Source organism: Talpa occidentalis, unplaced genomic scaffold, assembly GCF_014898055.3.
Source record: "Talpa occidentalis isolate TD23 unplaced genomic scaffold, MPIMG_talOcc4v2.1 talOcc4.7, whole genome shotgun sequence".
Lineage (NCBI taxonomy): Eukaryota > Metazoa > Chordata > Mammalia > Eulipotyphla > Talpidae > Talpa > Talpa occidentalis.
Genome location: NW_023605083.1, coordinates 83354210 through 83375457, shown reverse-complemented (window position 1 = coordinate 83375457; position 21248 = coordinate 83354210). Strand labels below are relative to the sequence as shown.

The 21248-nt window shown below is 52.1% G+C and overlaps 2 protein-coding genes across 10 annotated transcripts in view; one reads left to right on the top strand and one right to left on the bottom strand.

Annotated features, from left to right (window-relative positions):
* Nucleotides 1-31: 31 nt before the first annotated feature.
* Nucleotides 32-9412, top strand: PROCA1 (protein interacting with cyclin A1). Of its 5 annotated transcripts, none has more exons than XM_054689243.1 (5): nucleotides 32-491; nucleotides 5022-5105; nucleotides 7602-7737; nucleotides 8012-8170; nucleotides 8292-9412. In XM_054689243.1, exons 1-5 carry the CDS (start codon nucleotides 404-406, stop codon nucleotides 9016-9018), a joined length of 1194 nt encoding a protein of 397 aa, XP_054545218.1. In that variant the 5' UTR covers nucleotides 32-403; the 3' UTR covers nucleotides 9019-9412. The 5 variants fall into 5 exon arrangements, with proteins under 5 accessions (XP_054545218.1, XP_054545217.1, XP_054545220.1 ...); XM_054689242.1 differs by having other exon boundaries at nucleotides 8283-9412; XM_054689244.1 differs by lacking the exon at nucleotides 32-491 and adding an exon at nucleotides 991-1200 and having other exon boundaries at nucleotides 8283-9412.
* Nucleotides 9413-10293: 881 nt separating this feature from the next.
* Nucleotides 10294-21248, bottom strand: part of SUPT6H (SPT6 homolog, histone chaperone and transcription elongation factor) — a 36431-nt gene continuing 25476 nt past the window's right edge. For all 5 annotated transcript variants that reach the window (XM_037494867.2, XM_037494865.2, XM_037494866.2 and 2 more), the window contains 12 exons: nucleotides 20696-20843; nucleotides 20198-20340; nucleotides 19235-19375; nucleotides 16599-16794; nucleotides 15968-16206; nucleotides 14683-14796; nucleotides 14399-14523; nucleotides 12627-12739; nucleotides 12296-12373; nucleotides 12037-12203; nucleotides 11394-11581; nucleotides 10294-11084 (listed from right to left, as the gene is read on the bottom strand). In XM_037494867.2, coding sequence (XP_037350764.1) covers nucleotides 10898-11084; nucleotides 11394-11581; nucleotides 12037-12203; nucleotides 12296-12373; nucleotides 12627-12739; nucleotides 14399-14523; nucleotides 14683-14796; nucleotides 15968-16206; nucleotides 16599-16794; nucleotides 19235-19375; nucleotides 20198-20340; nucleotides 20696-20843 — 1839 coding nt within the window. In that variant the 3' untranslated portion in view covers nucleotides 10294-10897. The remainder of the gene's footprint in view (nucleotides 11085-11393; nucleotides 11582-12036; nucleotides 12204-12295; nucleotides 12374-12626; nucleotides 12740-14398; nucleotides 14524-14682; nucleotides 14797-15967; nucleotides 16207-16598; nucleotides 16795-19234; nucleotides 19376-20197; nucleotides 20341-20695; nucleotides 20844-21248) is intronic.

Here is a 21248-nt window from a genome sequence, read left to right as displayed (position 1 = left end):
CGGGGCCAGGGCCTGGGGGTGGACTGAGCTGGGAGGGGGGTCCGGAGAGGAGCTAGGGATGGGACTGCGGGCTGGGCCTCAGCGGCCAAGCTAAGATTTAGGCCTGAGATAAAAGGGGTGGTGCTCGAGTGAAAGGTGGGACCAAGAGTGGCCTGGAGGAAGCCGGGAGGCCCGGATGAAAAGCGCGACCGAAGCTTAGACTTGGGCTGATAAGACCACGCAGCCTAGAGCGGGGGAGGGGGTGGCGGGCTCGGGCAAGCATGAGGCGGAGTTAAGGACTGAACTGGGGCCAAGCAGAGATTGGGGTCCACAACTGGCTGAGGCTGTGCAGTCCACAACTGGTGGAGGCCCAGGGCTAGGCTTGAGTGAGGAAGAGTCTAAGGGACGAGAGCTGGGCTGAGCAATGTGGGTCAGGACGACTCTACGGATCGAAAGGTGGACTAAGGAAAAGACTGAGGATGATGCCAGCAGCTGGGATGAGAGCGACCCTGGTAAGGGGGCGGGCGGCGGAGGGGTGGGCTTCGAGCTGGGGGCGTGGCGCGGGCTGGCCGCGGGGTGCCCGAGGGTGTAGCCCGAGGGGCGCCTGCCGGGGGCGGGGCCGGGGCCGGCGGGGGCGGAGTCAGGGCCTGGGGCGGGCTCACCTCGAGCCGTGAGCAAGCATGGAGGACAGGGGTCCGGGGACCTGGAGAATCGTTTGCGGGTCGGGCCGGGCCTGGCAGTCTGGCTGGTGCCAGAGCTGCAAACGACAGGATTTAGGGCCGGAAGGCTGTGTTGTGCCGCCGCGGGGAGGCGGGGGGAGGGAGGGGGCAGGGGGCAGGGGGAGCGCTGGGCGCTCCCCAAGAAGTGCGGGGCCTGACCGGAGCCCACGGTGCAGGGCCCACCCCGTCGCCTGGGCTGGGGCGGCAGGTTCCATCACTCTGCGGGCGAGAATTCTGGCGGTTCCACGTGTGACATCACAATCACAGCCGCCTCCTCGTGGGGCGGGGCTGGGGCGGCATTTCCCTGGAGACGCCCGCCCAGCGCCCTCTCCCCTCCTTCCCCCGTCCTCCCCTCCTCCTTCCCTCCCGCGCTCCTACCTCTCCTCTCCCTCCGCATCCCGCTGCTCTCGCTCAGCTTGGACCCCATCCCCCGTGCCTCAAGGGCGGCTTGAGCAGCTCAGCCCGCAGGACAGGGAGGATTCTGTACAAATGAGCATCACCTGTGAGTTTCAAATTAGGCCTCTGCCCTGATTACTGCCTAACCTAGTGAGAGACCAGAAGCCTCCCTCTTCCTTTCAAACTTTCATCCTCATTCATTATGTTCCCCTAAATCTAACCCCAGTCGCTTCTGCGGCAGGAGCTCTGGACGGGGCTTCTGTGAAACTAGAGAGCAGATTTTCTTCCTCAGATCCGTAGAGAGTTATTAAATCGTCTCCTTGGCAGAGTTGTGATTGTTAGGGCTTCTGAGGGGCTTGGGGGAGATAGTCAGTGCACCCTGCATATGGGCTTCTTTCATGGTAACTCCGGAGAGAGCAAGGACTGTGGAGTCAGACAAAGCAGAGTTTGAATCCTTTTTTTTTTTTTTTTAAAGATTTAATTATTTATGCATACAAGAACTGGGGTACAGGCCAGTGGTGCAGAGGGTGAGAGGATTCACAAGAGACAGAGTGGGGAACAGAACAGGCAGGCAGACTGAAACACACTGCTGAGGGGAGCAGCAGGGGAGACAGGAGAGGTCTGATGCGCCATATGGGTTGCTCCCTGGAGGGCCCAGGATTGAACTCGCTCCCTGGCGGGTCCAGGATTGAACTGCAGAGGCTGCAGACAGTCCCACACCGCTGTGCTCAACCCCTTGTGCCACCAGGGAGGCCCCTAGAGTTTGAATTCTGACCCTCACTCAGGCCCCTCTGGCCTGACCTTGAGTCCAGGCAGGATAAGGAAGGCTGTGAAGTCAGGACTATGTAAAACCAGATGAGAAATTGGCTGTGTTTGAGTTGAAAAGCTGGTGTGCTAGGCAGGGCAAGTTTGGGACAGGAACCCTAAGTAGACACATCTGAAAGGACACAGGCTATGGAGGCCAGAAGTCTGGTTTTGAGTCCTGCATCTGCCATCTATTAACTTGTGTCTTTGGGCAAGTTACTTATTGTGAATCTCTGTGACCCCAGCCATAAAATGGGCTGGGACAAGGATGTAGAATAATCAGATTTTAAAAGCTCAGAGCAGTGCCTGACATCGGGAAGATACTCATCTTTGGCCAACTCTCTTTTCCTAGAAAGTCTCCATGTTTGAACCCTGGGCATAATCTCCAATGTCATAAACTCTGTTTCCAGCAGTGGCTTTATTCTGCTCTATTCATGTATTCAGTCAGCATTTACTGAGCAATTTCCACATCCCTGGATATATAGGTAGGCAGATAAAATACAGGCCTATTCTCAAGTTACTACAGAGTAAATATATGAGGTAAGCTGGCATAGTAAAGGACCAGAAGATTTATGTGACCCATTCTACTTAATCAGCATTGTTCTTTCCAAGATGAGCAGGTGTTTGTGGGGCGTGAGAGGCAGGAAAAGAAGAGTGGAGGAAGGAGGGGTGCAAGGAAGAACCTGTAATGGAGGAAGGAACCAGAACCTTGTTCCTGGTATGTGGGGGGGAGGGGGGAGGTCAGTTACATTGTGACATCTCACCCTAAGGGCAGTGGAGTGCTATTAAAGAAGAGGAATGTGAAGGAGTGGCTGGCATTCTTTCTGGAAAACTTAAGTCTGGCTTAAGCGAGGATTGGAGAGGATTGGACCGAAGTAGTGAGACTGGAGCCAAGTGGGTAAGACAGGAAGGGGCTGCTGCGACTCTCTTGGTCAGAGATAATGAAGATCCAAAACAAGACAGGCAAGTGAAGGGTCAGGTAGGCTTGGCAAGAAACTTGGTCATCAAGTTGGTGCAGAAGTGAGGGAAAGAATGATCCCTAGATTTCTAGCTGAGGTGTTGGTTGCTCTGAAGTGGAAGATGTAGGGTAGGGACAAGCTGGGGGGTTTATGTGGGATTTGCTGGTCTAAGATGTTTTGCGGACACAAAAGAAGATACTGGCTATGTGTTCAGGAAAGCAGTCTGGATTAATGACCCAGATGTATGTCATTTTACTGGTGAATGTTGAAACCATGGAAGTAGATATCATTTTTAAAGATTTCTTTATTTATGCATACAAGAACTGGGGTACAGGCCAGAGGTGTGGGGGTGAGAGGATTCACCAGAGACAAAGTGGGGAACAGAACAGGCAGAGTGACTGAAATACACTGCTGTATTTACTGAAATACACTGCTGTAAATATACTGCTGAGGGGGGGCAGCAGGCGAGTCAGGAGAGGTCTCCTGTGCCATGTGGGTAGCTCCCTGGCTGGGGATAGAACTTGTGCTGTGGTGGCTGTGGGCAGCTTCACAGGTTGTGTCTTAACCCCTTGTGCCACCAGGGAGGCCCGTAAGTAGATATCATTATCCAAGATAGCCTTTAGTATGTTCTGAAGAAGCCAAAGCAGAACCCTGGTAATCGTCAGTTTAAGGCAGAGGAAGAGGAGATAGCAAAGGAGTCAGGAAAGAACTAAAGGACTACTCAGAGAAGAAAGATGAGAGAAGTCTGTCATAGGAGCCAGAGGCACAGAACTTGCAGAAGAGAGTGATAGGTCAATAGGGTCAAATGAGGTGAAATAAAGCTATCGGATTTGGCTCTTGGGAAAATCATTGGTGGTCTTTCCCTGGGCTTTTCTAATAGAGGGACCCAGATTACTGCTATGTTGCAAGTGGCTGGAGAAGGAGAGAGGGGGAAACTGAGCTCCGTGCTGGGCCTTCTTCACTGATACCTAGTGAAGCTATCCCATGTCTGTTAGAAATGTGAATGAAGAAACTTGAATTGAAGAGGGAAAGGGGTGGGCTTTTCAAACTTTTGTAGAGAGAAAAAGCCATTAAAGGGAGAGGGGGGCCTCCCTGGTGGCCTAGTGGTTAAGTCTCAGCGCTATCACCGCAATCACCCACCTCTACAGGCTGAGTTCTGTCCCCGGCCAGGGAGCTCCCCACATGGCGCAGCAGACCTCTCCTGTCTTGCCTGCTGCTCCCCTCAGCAGTGTATTTCAGTCAGTCTGCCTGTTCTGTTCCCCACTCTGTCTCTCGTGAATCCTCTCACCCACTGCACCTCTGGCCTACACCCCAATTCTTCTATGCAAAAAAAAAAAAAAAATTAAAGTGGTAGAAGGTGAAAATTCGGGCTAGAACCTGGAGTTCAGGTGTTTTGGGCAGGAGGAGGAATACTTTGGAAGGCTGGAGGTGAGTTGATGAGGGTGGGAGCAGCCACAGAAAATGCTGCTGAAATGATCTGCTGCGAGGAACAGTAGCAGGAGAGGAGTTTCCAGGAAGTGCTTGAATTTTCATTCATTCAGTACATTTGGAGTACTTTCTGTGCTGTGGAAAACAGAAGGAACTGACTAGGGCCAAGTGCCACTGAAGGCGCAGCTGAAGTCCCTAAGCAACCGGCTTCCCTTCCTAACTTCAGTTCCAGTGCCCCAAAGGACGAAAGTAATTGTGGGAAGGAAAAGGGCAGGCTCTACCCTGGTTGCTGATGGAGCTGTGACCCAGTTGGAATTGTGCTCGCGGACACCCTCTGACCAGACTCCGCAGCCCTGGGACAGTTCCTGGCACAGGCCCTCTTTGCCTAGAGTCGGGCTCACTCCTCTTCATTACCCCAGAGTCAGTTTCTGCTGAGCTTGTTTCCAGACTTCGCCCTCACCCCCACCATCTCAGTGGGTGTCCTTGTGTGCTCTCTCACAGCCTTCCTCCCCACCCTTTCCCTTCCTGTCGTGTCTGCCTCACACCCTGTGGTGACCTGTTCACATACCTCCCCTCCCTACCTCCCCCAGGGGGAGGGCTAGCTGTGCTGTTTTTTAATCTCTGCATCTTGGGGTGCAGGTGCAGCTGGGGCCTGGCACCTGGAGCTTCTCAGGAGTTGTTTGGTGAATGAATGGCATGGGGAGGGGGCTGCTGCTGCTACTCTGTCCTCTCTCAGATATAAACAGGTTACCCAGCTGGGAGCGAGGACATCTGCTGGCTAGCGTGGCTTCTAGCACCGATACCTCTATCTTCTCTGAAGGTGGGTCCGGGGGAATCTCCCGCCCCAGGGCTCCCCCCAACCCCCACTCCCATCTTCTCACCCCTCCTTGGGAAGTGGACCCCTGGTGGCAGGCAGGAGGGAGGACAGTGTTTGAGTCCCCTCACTCTCACCCGTCCCCTAATCAGGCTACACAGGGAGGGGCCCTTTCCTAGTGGCCACAATCACCCGTTTTCTTCTGCGTAGCACTTTATTTTTTTAAAAGATTTATTTATTTATGCATACAAGAACTGGGGTGTAAGCCAGAGGTGTGTGGTGGGGGGCAGGTGGAGGCGGTGAGAGGATTTACCAGAGAGTGGGGAGAACAGGCAGATGTACTGAAACACATTGCTGAGGGGAGCAGCCGGTGAGGCAGGAGAGGTCTGCTGTGCCAGGTGGGTTGCTCCCTGGCCAGCTGGGGAGCTCTGAACTCAAAAGTGCTGCAGTGGCTGGCAGTAGCTTTTTTAAAATTTTTTTTTTTATTTATTTATACAAGCATTGGGTACAGTCAGAAGCACGGAGGGTGAGAGAATTCACCAGAGCCAGAGCGGGGAGCAGAGCAGGCAGAAGGACCGAAGTACACTGCTGAGGGGAGCAGCGGGTGGCAGGAGAGGTCTGCGCGCCAAGTGGGACCCTCCTCCGGTGGCCGGGGAGCAGCAGGGGATTGAACCAGCGCTGCAGAGGCTGCGGGCTGCTTCGCAACCCAGCACTCAACCGCTGCGCCACCGGGGAGGCCCCCCCCCTTTTTTTTAATATTTATTTATTGTTATACAAGAACCAGGGTACAGGTCAGATGCACAGGAGGGTGAGAGTATCCACCAGAGACAGAGTGGGGAACACAACAGGCAGACTGATGAAATACACTGCTGAAGGGAGCAGTGGGGCGAGACAGGAGAGGTCTGCCGCACCATGTGGGATTCTCACCAGCGCTGCAGAGGCTGCAGACAGCTTCACAGTGCTGCACTTAACTGCTTGCGCCACCAGGGGAGGCCCTCTTGCCCCGTTCTACATCTCATGGGGCCAGATAAAGGCACAGTCCTCCCAGACTATTTTTTTTTAAAGATTTCTTTATGCATAGAAGAACTGGGGTTTAGACTAGAGGTACAGGGGGTGAGAGGATTCACCAGAGACAGAGTGGGGAGCAGAGCAGGTAGATCCACTGAAATCCACTGCTGAGGGGAGCAGTGGGCAAGACTGCGCCATGTGGCTCAGCTCCCTGGCTGGGGACTGAACCCAGGCAGTAGAGGTGGGCCATTGTGGTGATAGAGCTGACACTTAATCTCTGTGGCCCCTCCGCACCCAGCCTATTTGGAGTGGAGTCATAGCAACCCATGCTAGACTGCCAAGGAAGTGGGGGTGAGCAGAACTAGAGTGAAGGGGAGAGCTTCAGGAAGGTGTCTTGTCCTCAGCCCTGGTGTGAGTCCTTGGGCACCTGGACTCACTTCATGGGTTTATCTTTTAGACGACAGTGCCCCTAGGCAGAGCCATTGGTAGATTGGTGATTCCAGCACTACTAGTGGCGAGGCAGTGGGGGTGGAAGCTGGGAGACTTCAGTGTTCTGTCCAGGGCTTGCGTTTAGCTGAACAAAAGAAGTGGGAGGGCCTCCCTGGTGGCGCAGCTTTTGAGTGCTGGGCTGCGAAGCTGCCTACAGCCTCTGCAGCGCCACCGGTTCGATCCCCGGCCGCCGGGCTAGGGTCCCACATGGCATGCAGACCTCTCCTGCCACCCCCGCTGCTCCCCTCAGCAGTGTATTTCGTTGGTATCTGTTCTGCCGACAGGGGTGGAGGGCTTGGGTTGGGGTGGCTTAACTGTGACTCAAGGAACTAGGTGAGTAGAGCTGGGAAAGAATTGAAAGAGTATGGGGAGAGAGAGACGTGAGAAAGTGGGGGGGCAGGCGGGAGATAACAGGGCTTGGAGAAGAGAGGAAGGGAAAAGGGAAAGGCTTGAGCCACGAATGCCCATAGCAGACCTTGGTGCTAGATTGGCGTCTGTGAGGGTCTGACGCGGGTCTCCCAGGCCCGTGCGGGCAGCCATAGGAACTGAGGGTGCGGCACCTGCCAGCTCTAATCGCTGGGACTGCAGTGGTGTGCCGGTCTCCAAGCAGCTCAGCAATGTGCCACAGCAAGGAGGGCCTTCCCCTCCAGGCACCCTGTAGAGTGGGGTAGTTGTCATTTGGAACAGCTGGGTGAGGGGCAGCGGGCATCAGTGGAGGGCCGGCCCCCGCAGAAGGGAGGGAAGAGAAGAGGCTGGTGTCACAGGACAGCAAGGGGAACTTGCTGAGGAAAGAACCTGCATCTGACATTTTCCTGGAAGCCCGGGGGTGGGCAGGAGGTTCATGCCGTGGATAGAGTGCTGGGTCTGGAGTTCCTACGGGGCTGAGTTACTGCTGCTGACTGCAGGAGTGCCAGTGGCGTGGCAGTTGGTGAGGCTTTTAGACTGAGACCAGAGGGCTGCGGTTGTGGCCAGCAGTGTGACCTAGACCCTGACCTACCTCCTCAGGTGAACTCAAGGACACTGACAGATGCTGCTGGCAACATAAGCCATGCAGCGGGCACATCATCCGCCCCTTCCCTTCTGACTACGGCCACCACAACTTGCACGTGCACACCATCAGCTGCTGTGACTGTGACTGTAGGTAAGGGTACTCTTCACGGGGGTGCGGCAGCGCAAGCCCTAGGGGGTCTCCCTGAGCTGAACTAGGTCTAAACGTCACTGTGGTCCCCCTCCAACCTTTGACCAGGCACTGCCAGCCCTGCCCTGCTTTGTAAACCTGGCTGTGCTCCGAGCGCAATGGGGAGGTCTTTTGGAAGCCTGGGCTGGGCCCCGTGCAAGCCTACTGTCCCTCAGCCTTCTTGCTCTGGGCCGCTGGGGGGCCATGGAGGAGCTAGGCTGAGTCCCCTCTGTGTCAGGCTGAAGGACTGCTCAGAGAAGACAAATAGCATCACCTCCCGAAATGGTGGCCCAACCTGCTCCAGAGATGGGGGCTCAACCTGTTACAACATCATCCAGACCCCGTGCTTTGAGTTCATCCCAGAGGAAGAGTGTGTGGAGCGCTTCTGGTATGGCTGGTGAGTGCCAGCAGGCTGACGGGGTGGCTGGGAGGGAACAGGAGGCTCTTCTCTGTGAGTCACTGGCCCCCATTCCCTGACAACTTTCTTATCCTGTTCCTCTCCCTCTGAGGTGCAAAAGCTACAGGCCTGTCTCTGTGGCAGTGATCCACCATCCCATCCACCACGAGTGTAGGGCAGATGACCTAAATGAAGACGAGGCAGAGGAGGAGGAGGAGGAAGAGGAGGAGGAGGAGGAGGAGGAGGAAGAGGAGGAGGAGGAAGAGGAGGAGAGCAAGCCCCTCATCCCAGCCCAGGTGGGGCCGACCGCCACACCCACACCCACACCCACACCCACTGACACAGGCCCAGGCGTGGGTCCTGTCACAGGCGCCCCTGACTCAGCAGCTCCCATCACCATCTGGCGCTCTGAGAGTCCCACTGGGAAGTCCCAGGGCAGCAAGGTGAGCAAGAAGGTCAAGAAGAAAAAGGAAAAAGAAAAGGATGAGGAGACAGATGAGAAGACAAAGCTAAAGAAAAAAGTCAAGAAGACCAAGTTGACGAAAAAGAAAAGCCCGGTTAAATCGGAATCGTCACCCCCAGACTTGATTCGAACACTGAGCCCAAGAGAGCTGACTAGGATGTCAGAGTCCAGCCCAGAGAGCCGGGGAGAACTGGAGAGCGAGGACAGTTACAGTGACCCCAAGCGTGAGGAGCCCCCCTCCAGTGAGGAAATTGTGGAATCTTCATCACCCAGGAAGAGAGAGAAGAACATGATCCAGGCCAAGAAGCCTGGGGCGAAGCCCTCACCAATCAAGAAGGTCAGCAAGAGGAAATCTCCCCCAGGATCAAACCCCAATCTCAGTTGAGGCCAGGGGGAGCAGGTGAAGAATAAATTCAATCAAGTCTGTAGCTGAACCCCTGCTGCTGTTCTCTCTCCCTCTTCTCTGCCCCCTCTGGGGGTGGGTGGTTGCTCTGGGTATTGCTGGAGCCAAGGCGCTGGGGGCTGTGGGGGTTCCTGAAGGGCAATCTGTCTTCCAAGAGAAGTACGTGGGAAGGTAGGTGGCTGGCAGGGGTGAGGCACAGCCTATTTCTCTGTAACATCCTAGGCCTGGGGCAGAAGGGGGTGGGGTAGGAAGGCAGCTTCCCATCTGCTGGGAGACTGGTCCGTGTGATATCCACCCCGGGACGGGCAGTACGTCTGCAGTGATACCCCTAATAAACTGAACCTTTTAACCCACTTTGTGCCACTGTGCCTGGCCTTTCCTCTTCTGGTGGCCAGCCCTGGGGAAGGTGCTGGTGGCAGCAAAGGGAGTATGATTGTCCCAACTGGTGTGGCGTGGCTCCTGCTGGGCCCTTCTAGACTTGTGTGTGCTGAAGGGAATGGAACCAAATTCCTGGCATAAGGCCAACCCCTCTCCCCTAACTCTTGCCAACAAATAGCCAGAGATCTTGAATGAAGAAAAGGGGGATAGCCTCACTTTCCTGGCAGATTTGCAAAGCTCAGATGAGACGTTGGGAGAGCAGGAGTCCAGAACAAAAGATACAAATGGGCTGGGGAAAGGGACCAGGGCAGAGGACTTCCCTGCAACATCCCAGCTTCCCTTTATGAGGCCAGTGTTTGTGTGGAAGCAGGCAAGCAAGGGGTCTGTCCTGAGCTAGATGCACTAGATAAGCGTAGAGGTATCGTCAGAGACCAAGGCCCAGGCCGCACCAAGTTGGGAGTTACAGGGGCTGAAGTTGCGAAACCCCGGTTTACTTGTGGTCTTTCTCCAACATGGTGGAGAAAGACAAGTAGGCAGAGGGGGTGGGGGTGCTGTGTGACAGAAACGGCTAGCATTTACTAAGCACTTCACACACTCAATCCGAGTCCTCACAGCGGCCCGACGGGGTAGGTATCACCAGCTCCCTTCCACAGTTCAGCAGCTGGCTGAGAGACAACAGGGGCTTGCTCAGGGTCACAGGGCTGGGGAATGGAGCAGGCACGCACCCCGCTATATCTTGCAGAAACCATTTCTTCCGAGTCACTGCTTCACATCGGTCTGGAAAGGGAGCCAGGGGAGCCCTCCATTCAAATACCGCCTTGAAAGCCACCCCTAAGAGCCAGAGAGTTGAACAGAGAGGCTTTGCCAAGTGCTCTGTAGGAAACACTGTTTATTCAAATGACAGGCAGGAAGCGGTGGCTGCAGGTGGGTGAGAGTGGTCAGATGGGGGCTGGGCAGGTTAGCACTGCTCCCCTTTGTCCCCTTTGTCCTGCTTTGACAGCCACCCAAGCTGTTGGCATCAGGATCAGAAATACTTTCCCTCCTCTCCCTCCTGCCCCTAACTGAATAAATAGCATCCCTCTCCCCACAGGAGTCGGGGGAGACTCATTGTGCTGAGCTTGGTGCCCCTGTTACAGCCCAAAGTCAGGTGAGGGCAGAAGCTCAAAATGGCTTGTAGGGAGTAAAATACAAAACAGTTCCACTTTCATTTTCATTTCTCTCTCCTTCCTCCCTGTCACACTCCCCTCTCAGCCTGGTCCCAGGACAGGCAGCCGGTGAAGACCCAGAGCGGGAGAATTGTCGCCTAGTGTAAACTGAGCTTGAGTTCGAAAGGCCATCTATCCTGTCACCCATCCAGGCCGACTACCAGAGAACGTCAATTCACTCCACTTTATGGACAGAAAGGGAGGGGCAGGGAGTGAGGCAGTGGGTGGCCGGGCCTCTCCCAGCCACAGAGGTGACCAGAGTCCTAGAAGCAAGACCCCTACCGATCCATCTCGTCCAGGAGTGGGGTGGCATCGCCAGCAATGGACATGGGGGTGCTCTCGATCATGGGGCTGGGGGACGGCCGAGGTGTCAGCCGCTGCTTCTGTTTCCGCCGTTCTGCCTCCTTCTCCTGCAGCCACTGTTCTGCCATTTTCCCCCAGTCGATGGCTGCGTGGCTGTTGGACCTGGAAGGGAGGTCTTTGAGATAGGGACTCTCCAGGGGTTTACCAGAAGAAAGCCTTCCCACCAGTAATTGTTAAGTACCCACCCCTGTAGCAGTGGCCCTCACACCTATGGGCAGCAGCCCCTCTTGCTGGGTGGGCCTGCTGCCACACTGCTGTCTTCCATCTTCCCCCAGAAAGCATTCGTCCTAGGGACATCCCCTGGATTGTGACTCTCAGAAGATCCAGAGCCCCCACCTATGCTAAGCCCCGTGGTCTTCTGACAACTTGCGCCCACTAAGAACCTGTTTTGAGCCCCATAAATATACTTACTTTGGCTGTTGCTGCCGTTGCCGGGAGCTGGAGGAGGGTTGGGGCTGGGCCTGGGCAGATTGCGGGGTGGTGCTGGCCTGGAGCTGGTGGTACTGGGGTGTGGTGATGGGTTGGCTTGGGGTGGTGTAGGAGTAGCTGGGAGTCATTAGTGGGGTGGCCACTGGCTGCTGGGCTGGCGTGGGGAACACCTGGAGATGGGTGAACAGTTAAATGGGGATTGCTTCTGGGCTTATCTGGCCATGATGTGAATTTCTGGCAAATTCAAAATTTGGGTCCAGCAGAGTTTTCTGGCTGAACTCCCTGACAGTGTGTGGTTCTGAGCAGTAAAGGGAGGCCAGTGGGATGAGACCTGGCACAACAGAGCCTACTAGCCCTGTCCACTCGAGGATTTTAGTGGGTTAGGGCTCCAAAGACCCCAAAAGACGCTGTAGAAAGGTCTTATTCCCTGCCCCCTCAGGCAGGTCCAAGGGAAAGGAACATCTGTGGGAGATGGTGCCCAAGGGCATGGCAGCCCTGATTGTGTATGTGAAATCCTCTGTGGTGGGCACTGCCAGGGCATAGTGGGTGGACATGGGCTGGGAAGAGAGGACTGTTCCCTTATTACCTCCCGCCGCCTCCCACCCTGCCCCGACAAGCAACGTACGTGGTAAGCACTGCTACCCCCTCCACTGCCGCCATAGCCATACTGGCTGGAGGCCCACTGGGCTGGGGTGGTGTTAGGGTTCTGTCCTTGGCCTGTCACAGCAGCAATGGCACTGAACATCTGCGAGGTCATGTTCTGGGGCAAAGCGTTCACAGCCCGTGTCAGGTCTGTAAGCACACAGGGAAGGATGGGCACATTAAAGGAGACGGTCTTTCTAGTTCCACCCTCTGAACAACAGTCCCTGGTATGAGCTCCTCACCAGCAAGATTGATGTTGGCTGGAGTAGCATTGATAGAAGCAGGTGTCCTGGTCCTGCTGCTGCTACTGGGGGTGATGCCTGTAGGAAATGGCCAGAGTTGGTTATGTCCCACCAGAAGCCTACTTTGGGTTTCCAATTAGGGGGTTGAAGGAAGTAATGAGATGGATACTGAGGAAGGGAAACTGCACAAGCTCCCTAATGCTGAGAATTTAAGAGAATGAGTGAGACAGCTGTGGCAACTGCCTCCCACAGAAGGCCTGGGATTACCTTGCCTTGGGCCTTTTGGTGTCTTCCCAACTATACCCCAGAAGTCAGGGAGAGCAGCACTTACCTGGTACAGGATCCTGGTAATGATCCTTAAACCATCTGAAAAGTCCATTTACAGTTGGGAAGATTTGGCCCCGGTACCGGAATCCTTCAGGAGTCACCGTTACATATTCTATCCTGAGATTTTGGAAGGAAATGGGCATCAGATACCCTGTGGGTCTAGCTGTGAGAGTGACTAGAACAGAGCTTCACTCTATGCAGTAGCCATATAGGGAGCCTGGGGAAAGGCGAGGAGCCAGCCAGTCCCTGACTCAGAAAAGGAAGATGCTCTCTGACTGAGTGTCCCCAGCCAACGCCAGGAGTCAGCAGCTCCTGTCGTGCCATGTACAGGCTGCTGGAGGAAGGCTTACTGGTGCTGGGCTACCATTCTGGGCTCTTCATGATGGGAACACACTACAGGTACATGTGAGACTGAGGTCATACAATATCAGGGTTAAAGGGTCTCCCGGGGGCAGCAAAACATAAGGCCCCTTGAGCTAGAATTGGGAAGTGCCCCTGGAAGGTGGTTAGTCTACCCTATTCAACACTGCAGAACAGAGAGTGGCTAAGAGGATGGCCTGAGTTCAGACCCAGTTCTAGTTCCTCTTGGCTTTGCCACTCACCACTATGTGACACTGTGCCAAATCACTAAACCCGAATCTCAGCTTCACAGGTAAAATGAGGATAACAGAACTCAAGTCTATAGATGGATGTGAGAAATTAAGTACACACAGAACACAGCAACACCTAAAACAAGGCTGTGCTCAGTAAAGGACAGCTAACAGCAGCCTACAAACAATACTAAATATGGCAAAATTCTCATTTATATTACACCCGCTTCTTAAATCTTCTCAAATGTTATATATTCTGCAACACACGGAGTCTGTACCCCTTTTTCAAAGGGAAGCTGTATTGTGTTGCTCAGCTCCCGGTTAAAGGTCTTCCCGTTTGCTCAATTGTCAATTGTTCCTCAGGGGACAACTCTCCACCCCCGCCCTGACTGCCATCTTCTGGATACATATTGGTGAGTCAGAAAAGGATTCTCAGAAATGAGCACAATATTCTAGATGTGCCCAAGATGGTGTGGGGTGCAGAGTCTAGCGCTGCTTGTCATCTGGCCAATGGGTCCTAATATAGTCTAAGAGATGCCATCATATGCAGGCAGCACTGGGATAAGAGCAGAAATACAAAGGCCTTGGCCAAGGGCCAGAGAGAGAACAGGGGCAGAGAGATAGGGATGGTTATCAGCCTGGGTGACAGGCACAAAGAAAGCAAGTCTAAGGAAACTGGAATTTGTGAGCATTGCAGAGACCCAGATAAAGGAGGACATAGGAAGGCCAGTCGTACATAGAAAATAGTAGATCAGGATGATGGGAGGTAGAAGAGATGCTGTCCTGGCCCAGCCCTAACTCACAGGCAGAAGCCAGCACGCTACATAACAGTGCCCCTCCATGTGCTGAAAGCCCCCGTGAGGGTGAAGCAGAGGGGAGTGGAGACACTGGAGTGCTGGCCCCATCTCCGCCCACGTGATGAGAGTGTCTGGTGATTTCCACTACTCCCTGGAGGAGAGAAGAGGTGCGGGGAACTCCTTTTCACAGGATTGATGACAGCGCCTTTCTTAGTAAATCTCTGCCTTTTGCCTCTGAATTATCACTCTTTCCCCCATCTCCAATCTCCACTTCTGTTCTAAACAGACAAGAGCAGTCAAGCAGACCCAGAGAGTATTGTTCCGGGGACCTCTAACGCCCCTGCTACCATCTCTGTGGAATCCAGCACTTTTTCAGCACTAGTGCTCACCTGGGCTTACCCCGGGGCTGGTATCCCAGCAGGAACTTGCCGGGCAGTTCCTTGCAGGCACAGATGAAATAAGGGATGAAGGTGGGTTTCTCCTTCTTAGTTTTGATGAGCAGCTCCTCTAATTTCTGGGGGTAGAATAATGGGGAGAGATTGGGATAGTAGCATGCTTGGTATACAATGTCTGGGGCACACATGACGTGCACTTGCTTCACCAGCTTAGCATCCAAAACCATACACCCCTAAGTGACCAAGAGGTGTCCTTCCTTGCAGGGCCCTGGGCTTACCTTACGGTCCCCACCACTGCAGTCCTGATAATACTTGTGGTTCAGAAGGTCCCGGGCAAAGGATGCCATGGGTTGGACATATCGGGCAACAATCTCATCCAAGTCTTCAAATTCCTATGGGAGTAAGTAAGGTAAAGACCCACGTCTTGTCCAGAGCTGAGATTCCTGGATATGACTTAAAATTTACCTGAAATAGAATCCTGCTGTAGCCTCACTCCATTGCAAAGTCCCCCCAACTGATTGATCTGTTTGAATTATGTTCTAATTTATTACCCTTTTTTTTTTTAAAAAAAGATGTATTTATTTATGCATATAAGAACTAGGGTGCAGGCCATAGGTGTAGTGGGTGAGAAGATTAACCAGAGACAGAGTGGGGAGCAGAGCAGGCAGATCTACTGAAATACACTGCTGAGAGGAGCAGCAGGTGAGACAGCAGAGGTCTGCTGCACCATGTGGATTGGCTCCCTGGCCGGGAATCGAACTCTTGCTGCAGTGGCTGCCGACAGCTTGATAGTGCTGTGACTTAACCCCTTGCGCCATCAGGGAGGCTCCCCTAATTTATTATCTTATAGGGAACAAAATACTTTAAATTATAACCTCAATTCTTCCTTGGTGCTGAGAACAGTAGGGAACTTCCCAAATTTATGCCCACTGGAAACAGGCCAGAAAAACTTGATGTGCTTCATGTGTACCCATGTGTGCATTTCTCCTCTTCCTTAACTGGCTCTAAGGAGTGTATTTTAAAATTTGGAGGAGAGGGCCTCCCCGGTGGCGCAGCGGTTGAGCGCTGGGCTGCGAAGCTGCCCGCGGCCTCTGCAGCACCGGTTCGATCCCCGGCTGCTCCCCGGCCACTGGAGGAGGGTCCCGCATGGCACGCAGACCTCTCCTGCCGCCCGCTGCTCCCCTCAGCAGTGTACTTCAGTCCTTCTGCCTGCTCTGCTCCCTGCTCTGGCTCTGGTGAATTCTCTCACCCTCCCACGCTTCTGACTGTACCCAGTGCATGTATAAACAAACAAACAAATAAATAAATAAAATAAAATAAAAAAACATGCCTCTATTAAAATAAATAAATAAATAAAATTTGGAGGAGAAGCAAAGAGGGGCAAAATAAACAAAATTGTTATCAAACGACTCATTTCATAAATAACTTCCAGCTTCCTTGCTAGTGTAGCTAAAACATATGCAATGCATACAAGTTACTAACGTCAGGTGAAAGCAGTCAGAAGGCCTGAGGCTTGTTTCTGGAAGGCCTGAGGATGGAAAGTGGGCAGGGGCTGCCTCTCACCTCACTGTTGATCCATAGGGTGGCTCCCAGGCTGAAGGCATTTTCCTTGCCCTCCTCCCGTACGTCCACATGCTGGTAGATACCGTCACTGACCTTCCAGGTCACGGTTAGGTGATTCTCCCCCTTGCTGCTCGGTCGAATGATCACATCACCCTGGTCCATGGTCTCCATCATCTTTTCTGCTTGCTTGAAATTTATATTATGGAAGGATGGGTGTGCGATCACTCGCTTGATGTATGCTGAAAAGGGCAGGAAAGAAGTACAGGTTAGGTGATAGGAGCTGACAGCAATGACATAAACCATGGCTTAATTTCTGACCCTCTATCAAATCCTGCGACTCTTTCACCCTCTCTGGGGCTGGATTCTCTGATGTGAAGAATGTGGTAACCTGGTTTCCTAGGGTGTTGAGAGTCACAAGTTCTTTAGTCAAGAAAATGTGACCCAAGGACACCCTGGCTTTCAGTTCTGCCAATGATTCCCTTTCATGATGTCTATGGGCCTCAGCACCTCAAAAAAGAGTTATGTGCCTCCACCAAGCGGCTGAGCAGGGACACAGCCTTGAGCACACGCATTCTACAGAGGGAGAGCTGGCAAGGCTGGGGTGCACAGGCATGGAGGTGGGCAGACTCACTGGTCCGCTGCTGCTTCCGCTTCATGTCCTCCTCCTGCTTGTGGTCTGCTGCTTCGGCATCAAAATCATAGTAGGTATCCTTGGGCAGCTTCCACTCATTGTTCCTGTCCATGAGATCTGAGGTGCGGCAGGTCAGATCTGCGCTAAACTTCTCGATGTCAATCTTCATGATACGGCAGTGAACAGTCATTCCCACCTAGATCCACAGAATATTTGAGCTGGAAGGGACAAAGATGATCTAGCCCGATGCCCTATTTTATATGAGAAACCAAAGTCCAGGCAGAAAGATGGAGTCACTTGCCCAAAATCAGCCAGCCGATTAGAAATTCGGACTTGAGACTTACCTACAGACTGCAGGTGGCACCCCCACTGATGTCTCCCACCCTAGGCATGAAAACCAACTATAGTCTACTGGGACTTACCCTACCATCGGCACTACTCTTTTCTATAAAGTTGCCTGATAACTGCCCCCAGGGAGCAATCAGCATCTGGCTGCTCTTTCTGGAGGTTTGGAGGGAAAGCAAAATAGTAATTTTTTGAACTCACCCCTGATGCAAACCCTTCTGTCTAAACAGTGGCAATAGTTAGTTACTCCCATGACTTTCCTTTAGAAAATCTCCTTGCTTCACTTAACAAGATGTCTTTCCCTAACCTTCCTGAGTCCACAGTTCTCAGGGGTTCACAGCACTTAAGATTCAAAGGGGTCTCCCTGGTGGCGCAAGGGGTTAATACACCACACTATGAAGCTAGCCACAGCCAAAGCAGCATGAGTTTAATCCCTGGCCTTGGCCTAGCAGACCTCTCCTGTCTTGCCCGCTGCTACCCTCAGCAATGTATTTCAGCACATCAGCCTGTTCTGCTCCCCACTCTGTCTCTGGTGAGTCCACCAACCTCCCACATCTCTGGCCTGCACCACAGCTCTTGTATGCATAAATAAAGTCTTACAAAAAAAAAAAAAAAAATCAGAGAATTTGGGGCCTTCCTGGTGGCACAGGGATTAAAGTCGCAGCGCTATCAAACCATCACCAGCCACTACAGCATGATCTCCGGCCAGGGAGGTGACCCACATGGTGTAGCAGACCTCTCCTGTCTCGCCTGCTGCTCCCCTCAGCAGTATGTTTCAGTAGATCTGCCTGTTCTGGGCCTCCCCAGTGGCACAGCAGGTTGAGCGTAGCACTGTGAAGCTGTCTGCAGCCTTGGTAGCGTGGGTTTGATTCTAGGCCGGCCAGGGAGAGACCCACATGGTGCGGCAGACCTCTCCTGCCTCTCCCGCTGCTCCCCTCAGCAATGTTTTTGGCCCGTCTGCCTGTTCTGCTTCCCCACTTTGGTGAATCCTCTCACCTTCCCACACCACTGGCCTGTACCCCCCAGCTCTTGTATAAATAAATGAATCTTTAAAAAAAAAAAAAATCTGCCTGTTCTGCTCCCCACTCTGTCTCTGGTGAATCCTTTGACACTTCTGCCCCCCGCACCTCTCTAGTCTACACCCCATAAATAAATAAAAATAAATCTTAAAAAAAAAAAAAAAATCAGAGCGGGCCTCCCTGGTGGCACAAGGGGTTCAGAGACAACCTATGAAGCTAGCCACAGTATGAGTTTGATCCCCAGCCAGGGAGCTACCCACATGGCACAGCAGACCTCTCCTGGCTTGCCCGCTGCTCCCCTCAGCAGTATATTCGATAAATCCACCTGTTCTGTTCCCCACTGTCTCTGGTGAATCCTCTCATCCCCTGCACCTCTGGCCTGTACCCCAGTTCTTGTATGCATAAATAAATCTTTTTCTTTTTTTTTTTTTTTTAAAGATTTATTATACATACAAGAGCTGGGGTACAGACCAGAGGGGTGTGTGTGTGTGTGTGTGTGTGTGAGAGGATTCACCAGAGACAGAGCGGGGAACAGAACAGGCAGATCGACCGAAGTGCACGCCTGAGGGGAGCAGCTGGTGAGTCAGAAGTCTACTGTGCCATGTGGGTTGCTCCCTGGCTGCCAGGGATCAAACTCGTGCTGCAGAGGCTGTGGACAGTTTCATACAGGTTGTGTCTTAATCCTTATGCCACCTGGGAGGTCCTAAATAAATAAATCTTAAAAACAAACAAACAAAAAAAAAAAAACCCAGAAAATTTGGCAGAGCTGGCATTCACTAAATGATACCTTGAAAAGGCACCTGGATTTCCCTGAAAATAAGAAGGTAAGGTTTCTTTTCCTATCAGGTTGTGAGATTGGAAACAATATATCATAAATGCCAAGTGTTGGTATCTACAGGCTTCATGATAAATGGTAGCTACAGCACAACACTAGAACAGAAAGGGAGCTTAGCCTTTCTGGTTCACAGCATGTAATGCTGGGCTCTGCTTCCTGCCTGCTGGGCTGAACCACAGCTTACCACACAGGAAGAGAGCCCTCTAGCAAAGGGCTGGTACCGTGATGAAATTTCACAAAGGCAGTGAACAAAAGCTGCTACTCATTTAGATGCTTCTCATCCTGGCTTCTTTCACTGATTACAAATCCTCCCTGAAATTCTCCCCACCAGCAGTCACTGGGAACTGGCCCTAACTGGGGAAAATTCAAAATTGAAGAGAGTTGGACTTGGGCAGCTAAAAACTGCTCTCAATCCCTTAGTCCAGTTATTCAACTACCTTCACTCGTTCCTCTGGCCGCTTTACCACTTTGTCACTGAGGAATTTGGTGGGGATGAAGCCGGTGACACCATTGTCTAGCCGTGTTTTGACACCGATGGCCTGGCCTGGGCATGAACCACTATCAAAGTGGTTCCAGACCTGAAGAGAGCATTAAGAGAGGAGCTTGATCATTAAGATTATGGAGATCACACATGCAATTTATCTTACCACAGACATCTGGTATGATGTGTGAAAACCCAATGACTCAGTCACCCAACAACACTGAATTTGAACATTCCCAATGTTCCTTGACTCATAACTGATAACACCACAGGTCATCGATACCATCTTTTATGTTAATTTAATCTGTGTGTCCCTCCAGCAGCAAATGAGGCTCCACACTATCGTTTTATTCTGACCAGTGGGTATATCTGTGTCACTCTCCTTGGAATAACTCATTTCAATGATCTGGGAGCCCCTCAAGCTTTCTTATATTCTGAACAAATAGCATCAGCTTCTTTTAGTGGGTAAAGTGGAAAAAGGGTTTCTTTCAGTCTTCATAACAACATTTGGAAAACCAAGAAAAATCTTAAAGGGTAGCTTTAATGATTTCTGACCATCAGAAAGGACGATGTCTAGAATGTGGGAACAATTAAAATGTGAGAATGAAAAAGGGAGCCTATAGATATCTTCTAACTAGAATATATAGGGACCCTGTTCCGACTCCCTAGGTGAGAAATGTATGTCCGCATGTCACTAAAACGTTTGAGCTCGATCACCAGGGAATGAGCCAGAATAAAAGCAAGCATGCAGATAATTCCTGACAGACATACAGATGGACTTCACTTTAGACCTATACGTGTTTTAGCCCTCTTCCTTCTTTATGTATTTACCTGGTAAGAGCATGACCTAACTCTTTTCTAGGGCACTGAGACCATCAATTAAAAAGATTACCGACCATGGTAACACTGTAGCACATACCTCACTGAGTTCAGGGAAATTGTCCTGCTGACAGAAGGGGCACTGCCATAGCCCTGTCTCGTCATTGCGGATTGCCTGATCATAGCTCTCACCCTGTGGACGCCTGTGAGCAATGCCAGTGACGTTGCAGATGATGAGTTTTCCTGGAAGAAGGGCGAGAGGAGGACAGAGCAGGGAAAAGAATGAGGAAGAAGCTACAAGTATTGGAGATGTGACTCTCCACTGATTTCCTTCACATCATTGGGAAGGGAGCTTTTCCTCTGATTTAATGATGGGGAAAAGAGACATACAAGAGGATTCTGCAGCAGGTTCAACAAATAATTTCACCTTGAATTCAGCTTTGACTTCCAGTCCAGAGCTCTATTATCTTTTCAAAAAAACTCCCAATACAAACCTGACTCCTTCTGTTGCAATTACTGCCTGGTGTGAATGTTACAGTAAATGTACCCTCCACCTCTACATATCCTCCACCAACTTAAAAACAGATTCAGAATTTACCAATGTAGAAGGTCTCTGGTGTTTCTTTGGTTAACATATTGAAAATTTCCTCTGTGTTGGGAGAGCGGTAGGCCGTCCGGAGGTCTTTATACCGACAGCTCAGCTCCGCCCGGATGTCGTACAGGGTGATGTGTTTGTCACCATAGCCCTGGGGAAGAAGCCCATTAGGAAGAGCCTTGAAACCTCTCCCCAGCCCGAGTCACGAGGTGTTTCAATGAAAGGAGTAGGTCCGCTGGCTCCTGTCAGGGCTATTTTCCCCCTAAATATTTACTAAAGGAAATTTTCAAACTTCTTTGCATGTAACACTCTTCTATAATAAAAATGCATCACAGAACTCCAATTTGTAAAACACACTGTTGGAAAGGAGGAAAAAGGGACCAGAAGGAAACTCTGCTACTGACCCTCCTATGCCCTCCCGCTGCTTGCAATAACTAGAGTAGTCTCTCAGACTCCTTGGCCTCTTAAGCAGAGGAAAACTTCCTTGAGAAACCTGGCACAGCATGTACAGGAAAAGAGAGGCTCAGATCTCCCACACCAGCAGTATTGGGGCTTT

Bases quoted from the DNA above. Each gene is read 5' to 3' on its own strand.
- PROCA1 (XM_054689242.1), top strand. From the start codon at position 404: ATGTGGGTCAGGACGACTCTACGGATCGAAAGGTGGACTAAGGAAAAG. The intron at 492-5,021 runs GTAAGGGGGCGG...GTCCTCTCTCAG, and splicing joins CTGGGATGAGAGCGACCCTG to ATATAAACAGGTTACCCAGC. The intron at 5,106-7,601 runs GTGGGTCCGGGG...CTACCTCCTCAG, and splicing joins TACCTCTATCTTCTCTGAAG to GTGAACTCAAGGACACTGAC.